Consider the following 9,544-nt stretch of genomic DNA (forward strand, 5'->3'; position numbering starts at 1 on the left):
ATATGAGAAAACATTTAAGAAGTCATTTGTAATGAGTCTTTGGAAGAAAAAAAATCAATATTTTTTTATCTTCCATATTAGTCAAAGTTAGAGGTTAAACATTGCATAAATGTAATGCATGTAAAAAAGAATGTCTGTGACTTGATTAATACACTACTCAACATTCAAGAAAATATATAAGATAGAGTAAATGCTCATTTAGATTTGATTGAAATGAAGATTCAATAAGACTTAAGAGCTTAATAAATATACTTATTTGCTCCTTATATGTTACCTTTTGTAATTATACTTCAAATGTTATAGAAATAAATATATTCTATCATTCAAATTAATAATCTTTTTATTACACTAATTAATTATATTTACAATAGTTCGAAATGGTTTAACTTTAAACTCTTTATAAAACTTTTTAGAAGCAATATTATATTGTTTTAAATGGTTTCATGTACAGTTCTTTTTCTTCTTCTAGAAATTATACACTTATATAGCGTTGACTTAGTCAATTTTATATGATTTTAACCAATATTTTGAATTGGAGTAATTTTTTGTACAACATGATTGAAAAAAAAAATGGTACAAAGAAAAGACTAATATGAGAGAATATTCAATTGCATGTGTTTGGTGTCGATTTGAAATATGTATGGAACAGATCCTTCGGATAAAAAAGGGCAAAAGAGGTTTTTGAGTTTAAAACTTTGTATTTATGTATAAATTTTTGTTTCTTTGATAAAGAAAGATTATATGAAAATAAATGAGAAAGATATAATCTAAGATAATCCATACTATTAAAAGAGATAAAAAAATATTATTATAATCAAAATTACATAAAATTAAAAACAACACTAAGAAAGCTGGTTAAGATGAACATTACGCACCTGTGAAAAATTTGAAAACCTATAATTGATGAAAAAAATATTAAAATTTTAGAATTGACAAGTGAATTTGTCTCATATTTTAAATTATTTAATTTTAATTTGAAGTAGGTTGATCCATTTCATACAATGACATAACTAAATATGAAATCAGAGAAAAACAAATCTATTTATAAAATATATCAAAATAGACTAAGTATATATAAGGCTATTAAAAATAAGCTAATTACAAAAATAACTAAGTCAATTTGATATTCATACTATTATCCTACAATTTCTTTCTTTAATAATTTTTTACTATCATTCAAGTAAACACATAAAAAAACATTTTTACTACAAAACAGGATATTTCAAACTATTTTGTGGTAAAATATGTAATATTTTGATAATTTTTCAAAATAAAAATATTACGAATATGCATGATAAGTAATATTTTAAATAACATTGAAAATAATAGTTAGTGTTTTAAATTACATCGAATGTAGAAAATGAAAAGCTTATATTACCATAATAAACATAAACTGATGAAATAAGTGACAGTCTAATAATTGTAAAATATGTAAACAGGAATCATTAAATAGCAGTGGGGACAAAGTCTCAGAAGAAGACAACACTCCTTGACCGACAAAAACGTGATGATTGTGTAAAATTATTATTTTTTTTTCCTTTGACGGAAGTGTAAAATTAAACTTCAAACTAAAAAACTTATACGATGATTATAAGCTCTTTCATCATCATCGTTATTATAAACAAGATGAAATCACCCGACAAATAAATATAATCTTCTTTGACCAATTTCATGAACAGTTTTTTGAATTATCATTTTCATTTTTTAACACTTATTTGAGGCACTAAACTCTTAAGTTTCAAGTTCTCAACTAATGTATATGATTTTAATTTTTTATGTTTAGATAATTATAGTTTGATGTTATATTCCCTTAATTAATGTTGGGTGGAAAAAGGACAAAAAGAAGAAGGTGGTGAAAGGTGAAGTCAACCTTCTATTCCACTTTCGCTGGTTTGCCAAAAGGGTCTAAAAAAGGCTACAATATTATCATTTACAAAAGCCACCATCAACAAAGTGATCAAAGTTCCTGTTTTGACCCTTCTAGCTTCCTTCCACGACCCTTCTCATCAAACCCCTAATCATAAAGGGTCGAAAAAGGCTTCGGAAATCTAAGCTACTGAGTGCGTAATTACTGAGATCTGCCTTCATCCTGGTGGGTTCAACAGTGTTTCATTCTGGGGTTTGTTGGCCCTTTTTTCCTCATTTCTGCAAATTTGCATTTTCACCCTTTAGAGTTTCAGACTATGTGGTTTTTTGCTTGCATCTGAAAGGCTCAACCTTTGACTTGGTCACAGGGGTGGTTTGTTGATGGGTGCTTGCTGGAGTAATAGGATTAAGGCTGTGAGTCCTTCCAATACAGGTCAGTTTTTTTTTTTTTTTGCCTTGTAACTTTATTTTCTTCTATGTCAATTGTTAAAATGGGCTAACTTTTCTTCCGGGGTTGGAGATGAACATGTGATAGGCTTAAAGCTGATAACTTTATGGATGGTTTTGCTGTCATGTTCATGTTTTCGAGTCTGTAATACATGATTAAGGTCCTTGAAGGTCTGTTATGCCTTTTCTGACACGGTGATCTGTGTGTGATGTAAAAAGGGGTTTGATTTCAGAGACCCATTGGATGGGTAGATTTTGGATTTGGGTATTCAAGAGAATTGTAGCTTTTCCACACTCCCTTGAAAGTTCATCTTAGGCTTGATTTGGTATGTGATTGAAAAGCTTTTGAATGGTTTTGCACTACAATTCACTAGCAAAACTAATTTATGGGCTTTTCACCTTTTTTTTAATCCCTCGGGAAGAAAGGTTTTCTGCTAGGTAACTTTTAAGGAGAGAAGCTGTTATCTCAGTCCGAGGGAAATTGTTGTTAAGACGACAGAAGAATAGGTTGGCGGGTTTTGGGATTCCAAGTGAATTTGCTTTTAGAAGTGTTGATTTGTTTATTTCAAGGCTAGTGATGGTAAGTGAGTCTTTTTGAACATGTTTTTCTTTGTATTCATGTAGGGATAACCTCGAGAAGTGTCAGCAGGAGTGGCCATGACATCAGCTCAGCTAGCAGGAACTCATCAGCCTCCATATCCGTCACTTCTCGGAGTGAAGGTGAAATCTTGCAATCATCCAACTTGAAAAGCTTCAGCTATAATGAGCTAAGAGTCGCCACAAGAAATTTCCGCCCAGATAGTGTCTTGGGGGAGGGTGGGTTTGGTTCAGTTTTTAAGGGCTGGATTGATGAACATTCACTTACTGCTACCAAACCGGGAATAGGCATGATTGTTGCTGTGAAGAAGCTTAACCAAGATGGGTTCCAGGGTCACAGAGAATGGTTGGTAAGTATCAGTTGAATTATTTGCTTGATACTTAACGTTGACATAAAATTTCATTGCATATTAACAAAATTCTAGGCAACTGCAAGCATTTTTGGATACTCCTTCTTTTTGCCTGCCTGATTCTGTGAGGGGTATTTTTAGTAGAACTTGACTTTGACACTGAAGTTCTACCAATTCCCAAGTTGCATAATTTTTGACGTCCTCTTCTTTTGCAATGTTTGTCTCAGGCTGAAATCAACTATCTTGGGCAACTGCAGCATCCTAATCTTGTCAAGTTAATAGGATACTGCTTTGAGGATGAGCATCGGCTTTTGGTTTACGAATTCATGCCTAAGGGTAGCATGGAAAATCATCTTTTTAGAAGTTAGTACCTTCTACTTTAGTTGAAAGCATGATTCTTTATTCCTTTATTCCTTTTTGTTTGTACTCCTTTAAAGAAATTTTCATTTTCCTGAATATTAATTAATAATGTTAAATTTAATCCTGAGTTCTAATAATAATGTTGCTTGAAATAATCATAAATACAGGAGGTTCTTACTTTCAGCCATTCTCATGGAGTTTGCGACTGAAAATAGCTCTTGGGGCTGCGAAGGGCCTTGCTTTTCTTCACAGTACAGAAGCTAAAGTCATATATCGTGACTTTAAAACTTCAAATATCCTACTTGATACAGTACGTGCATAATTGGAACTTGAGCATTTCTTGTTATGGTTGAAAATTGGTCGATTTAGAGTTGATCACTGGGTTGCTTCATGTTGCTTTGCAGCATTATAACGCCAAACTTTCTGATTTTGGGTTGGCCAGAGATGGTCCAACTGGTGATAAAAGCCATGTCTCTACCAGGGTCATGGGAACCCGAGGATATGCGGCTCCAGAGTATTTAGCTACAGGTATCAATCATAGTGTTTGTCAAATTGCCCTCCTAGCATTGATTTCACCCTAATGTATGCTGTTTTGATTGATAACCTATATTATTACATAAATAAGATTGTGCCTACTTTCTTAGTCTAGTTACTAAGTTTTCTAAAGCGATCTTTACACTTTATTCTATCAGTAGAATTGTTACTATTTTTTAGGATCCATTTGCTAGGTGTATTTTTTCAGAATGCCAATAACCATGGTTTTCTCCAAATTTGTTGAAAGTTTCATATATTTTCAATTATCAGTGACAGTGTTTGTTGTCATCTCGTGATTTGTGAATTTACTACATTTGCTCAGCTTAGTTTTTTCATATTAACACGCAAGCCCGAAAGCATTACCTAGAATTTTGTGATCGAAATTTTTATTTTGCTAGGTCATCTCACTGCCAAGAGTGACGTATATAGTTTTGGAGTAGTTCTTCTGGAAATGATATCGGGAAGACGAGCCATAGACAAGAACCAGCCATCTGGGGAGCATAACCTTGTTGAATGGGCAAAACCTTACCTTTCTAATAAACGAAGAGTTTTCCGTATAATGGATCCACGTTTGGAAGGTCAATATTCACATACTCGAGCTCAAGCAGCAGCTGCACTTGCCATGCAATGTCTTTCTGTAGAGTCCAAGTGCAGGCCAACTATGGATGAGGTGGTAAAAGCATTGGAGCAGCTTCAGGAATCAAAGGACATGCAGAGAAAAGGTGCTGATCATAAACATCATCATGTACGCAATTCCGGCCAAGGCCGATCAACCGGCACCCCTGGTGGTGCAGATGTGCCTAGAATTGCTTCTGCTTATCCTAGACCTACAGCTTCTCTCCTTGGCGGTTGATACACTTTTGTGATGCGGCAAGTAGGAAGCAGAATACACAGGATTCAGAGGTTTAGGTCTGGCATGAACCATATTTATGTAAGCAATGTATAGTTTGCTTTATTTCTGTTATATTTTGTGCTATATATAGATTTTTTTTGCTGTTGTGGTCCTGATTGTTAGACATGCAAGAGTCTAATGTGGATCCTTGAGATTATGGTGTTCATTAATTTTGAACCCTGCAGAAATTTGCAACACTGCCCATGTGGTTTATGCTCTTCATATTTATCTTTTGCATTAAATATGTGAAAAAGTCTTGATAATGTTGACTACCTGACATTCCTCCCCAACCACCATGTGCACCCTGCTTTTCATCTGCTTCAAATCATCCTGGTAGCATTGTGGGTCACTTATGGTTCAACCACCTGTGACATTTGTTGCAGTGACATGGATCTGGGAGAATCATTTTAAGTTATTTCTTGAAAATATAAAAGTATCAAACCAGTGAAGTTTCTTTTGTTATCATGCTTTCTTAATTAATTTTCAGTATATATCTAAAGTATATGATTGTATATTCCGCAGTCTGCACATTCAATTCAGCAGGTAGCTATTTATTTATTGATCTGTGTGTTCACACATTACAACATTAAAGAGAAATGTTTTGAAATGTTGAAATTCACTCTAACCAAATCAGGTTCAATATATTAGAATATATATTGAGACTAAGAAGTTAATGTCTGGTTTGTAATGGAATAAAAAACTTCCAACTACTTGATGAAGACATATACTGACAATGTATCAACGTGTAGAGTCGTGTTTTAGGACTCAATGTCCGTCCACCTGTCTCGTGATGTGATTCCTGGTTTAAGTGTCCCAAAAGACCATACTTCTTCATTTAAGGTTTTAATCTTTCGTAGCATATCCAATTTGGATTCAAGTGATTGGTTCATCACATGTGTAGCCTTGTAGAACTGGAAGTAAAAACAAATATGATGATGTCTACATAAATTTGTGAAACGAGAAAGAAAAGAAAGTGACAGTGATGTAATGAAAAAAGAAAAAGATAATACAGACAGGAAGAGTGTTTTTATGTTAACTATATTATAATTAAGCTTCTTATGAAAAAAATTTGCAGTGTTTAGTGTTTATATTTGTGAGGGTAGGCTCAAGGACAAGCAGATAAGCTCTTGCTTTAGTCTTCAAACTTTTTTTTTATTAATATACCTTTATTAAATAATTATAAAATTATGTTTAAAAAAATGTCTCAATTTTTTTAATAATATATTTTTATTAAATTATTATAAAATTATGTTTGAGAAATGTTTCATGTTTTAGGTCTTTTAAACCTTTAAGTCACCCTTGTATTTGTTTTATTATAATGATAATTGTTATGAAAAATACTTGCAAAAATAACAGTCTCAAAGTTCTCAAAGTTAAAATTGTATGCTTTTCATTACAATGTAAGATCACGAATTGAAGAGTTTTATTGTTATGTATGATGAGTGCAAAACAGTTTAAATGCCGATTAATTAGAAATAGCTGTGGATATATATATATATATATATATATATATATATATATATATATATATATATATATATATATATATATATATGTGTGTGTGTGTACATATATATATATATGTATGTGTGTATACATATATATATATATATATGTATGTGTGTATATATATATATATATGTATGTGTGTATATATATATATATATATCTATATATATGTGTATATATATATATATGTATGTGTATATATGTATGTGTGTATATATGTATGTGTATATATATGTATGTGTGTATATATATGTATGTGTATATATATATATGTATATATATATATGTATATATATATATATGTATATATATATATATATATATGTCATGACTCCTTCACACAATGCGAAAATAATAAATTAAATAAAAAATATTTTGTCAATTAAATATATGCCAATTAATGACCACTTTTATAGTTTTTGTCCACTTCAGTCTATAAATACAACACATTTTTAGACAGAGTACTTATTCAATTTTTCTCGTACATATTCACTTTATATGTTTGTATATTTTATATTCTTACCAACTTGAATGTTAAACAATCTTGTGTAGACGACTCTCCCTTTTATTTGATTCATGATTAACATTTTCACTTGGAGGACTTATGCTCTTTTTCAATAAGAACAATACTTCTTATTTAAAGAAAGTAGTGAGTAAAAGTATATGGCTTCAGTTCTGTGGGGGAACCAATACCATATGCATCTATGACTTCGGTTTTAGTAGACTTGAAGTCAACGTTACGGAGAATTTTAAAATTACCACTGTTTTTATTTTAATTTTTTTTATCTAAGAGAGGAATATGACTTTAATTTTTTTGCTAAATCAAGGCAATATACCTAGATGGCTTCGATTTTCCTAGAACTAAAGCCAAAAATTTGTCCAAAATTACAAAATTGTCATAGAGAATAATATTTTTTATTTTATTCACAGACATTAGGATTTGTTTTGAAAATAATCGAAGCCATAGAGGTTCAATTGCTTTAGTCTTATTAATAATCGAAGCCAAATGTTTGCCTAGGATAAATCTAAGTATAATTTTAAGAACTCATCACTGTTCATTGTCTTTATAATAGTATTTTCGAGAATTCATCTGCTCTATCACAATTGCAATTGCTCTGTTCACCACCGCAACTACTCCATTCACTATTGTTTTCAACTATACTTTCAAAACCAATGATAAATGCACTGGTCACAACATAACAAGTGATAAATATTGTTCTCTTCCAATTCACAACTTAATTAGACACAAAAATAACAAAAACACAAGAAACTCTTTTTGGTATTTTCATCAAACAGTTGGTGTGCAAGGAAATGTAACATAGAGTATTCACAATTGTCAAGATTATATTTCATCCACTTCATTCTCATGTATTCACAAACATTTCATTTCCATATTCAAGTCAAAATCACTTCACCAACATACTCAAAGCCTATCCCTAACAACTTTAAGCCTATGATAACTCATCAAGTTTCAATTCCTTGAATCCTCAACAAGCAACCATGCATTAAGTTCAATAATCTTAAGATTACTAATGAATCATGTTCTATCCCAAGATATAAGCTCCATTAGGTATTCAATTTCAGTTACATGTTCAAGTCATATTTTCCAATACATTAAGAACCATAAATCAAGCCATGAGTGATCAAGCCACAATAAGCATTAAGCATATAAATCAAATACTAACTTTGAAATGGAAAAACATATGCATTAACATCACAAAATATATAAGATTCAATTTCTTACATCTAATCTCAACGAATAAGAATAGTCCTCCATGATGGAGAACTTAGAGTTCTACAAATGGAAGATATAAGGAAGAAATGAAAACCAAAGAAAGATACACACCCCTTCCAAAGGTTCTTGGCATCTGCTCCATGCTCCAATTGTGTCTCCCCTTAGCATCTACACCTCCAATTTGTGACCCATCTTCCCCTTCAACCTTTAAAGGGGGAAAACTACCATGGATGAAGGAGGAAACCCAAGGAGGCGAAGGATAGTTTCCCAACACTCAAAATAGTCTCCAAAGTTCTCTCCCAAGTACCCTAGGTGATTTTATTTGTGTAAGAATTGAAGCTTCACTTTTTGCTTATCAAAGCTAATAGACTAGCCCAACGAATTCATTCTCGCCTAGTGAGGCCTAAAAACTGATCTTTCCTGACTTGTAACTCGCTGGGCGAGTCATTTTTGCATCCAGAGACTCGAATATTGTAAGTTTAGGTTGTCAAACTCGCCCTACAAGTTAGCCTGAAGCCCAATGGTGATTTTCTGGTTGTCCGAGGGTGGTCCATGGCCATATAACCCTACATGTGAGTCTTTTCTTCATGTTTGTAGCCTTAGGTGTGATTCTAGAGCCCCTAAAGTGGATATTTATCTAAAAATAATTATTTCTTTTCCAATCATGCTTCCTTGAGTTCCAGCTTGTTTTCCTCCACCAGAATTACTTCTTATTTCTTTATTTCACACACTCAAAGAGAGGTTAGAGATAAAACAAGCATATACTAACTAAAACAAAAGAAAACATAAAAACAAACTAAACTTTGAGGGAAAAATAAGGTAAAAGTTATGAAGAAGTTTATTTATTCATGAAAGTATACACACAAAAATATGTAAAATTAGTCGTTATCACTTGCCTCTCTTCCCTTTCCTTTTTCAACTATGCTCAACTACGCTCCATTCACCATTGTCTGCAACCCATTTCTGCATTCCACCACTATTTGTTCTTACCACCACCATTGTATTTGTTCCCAACATTGTTACAACTAGTTTCACACTCTCGGGTTCATAAAAGTTTAAATTGTTTTTATATATGTTTTAATATCATTTTGTATATTTGTATTAAAGTATTTTTTGTGTAAAATCTATTTTTTTGCATGTATTTGTATATTTGTAATTATATATAGTTATATTTTGTTTATTTGATAATTGTCTTTAAGTTAGCTTTAATTAGTAATTTAAGATTTAATACAAAAATTATGTATTGCCTCCAAT

At 31.7% G+C, this 9,544-nt stretch overlaps 1 protein-coding gene across 1 annotated transcript; it reads left to right on the top strand.

Annotated features, from left to right (window-relative positions):
* Positions 1–1,927: 1,927 nt before the first annotated feature.
* Positions 1,928–5,323, top strand: LOC124846115 (putative serine/threonine-protein kinase PBL11). The gene is made up of 7 exons (XM_047323331.2): positions 1,928–2,092; positions 2,235–2,299; positions 2,938–3,260; positions 3,488–3,623; positions 3,788–3,930; positions 4,025–4,148; positions 4,553–5,323. Exons 2-7 carry the CDS (start codon positions 2,248–2,250, stop codon positions 5,005–5,007), a joined length of 1,233 nt encoding a protein of 410 aa, XP_047179287.1. The 5' UTR covers positions 1,928–2,092; positions 2,235–2,247; the 3' UTR covers positions 5,008–5,323.
* Positions 5,324–9,544: the final 4,221 nt, after the last annotated feature.

This window comes from Vigna umbellata, chromosome 5 (assembly GCF_029865625.1).
Source record: "Vigna umbellata cultivar VRB3 chromosome 5, Vumbellata_1.0, whole genome shotgun sequence".
NCBI lineage: Eukaryota > Viridiplantae > Streptophyta > Magnoliopsida > Fabales > Fabaceae > Vigna > Vigna umbellata.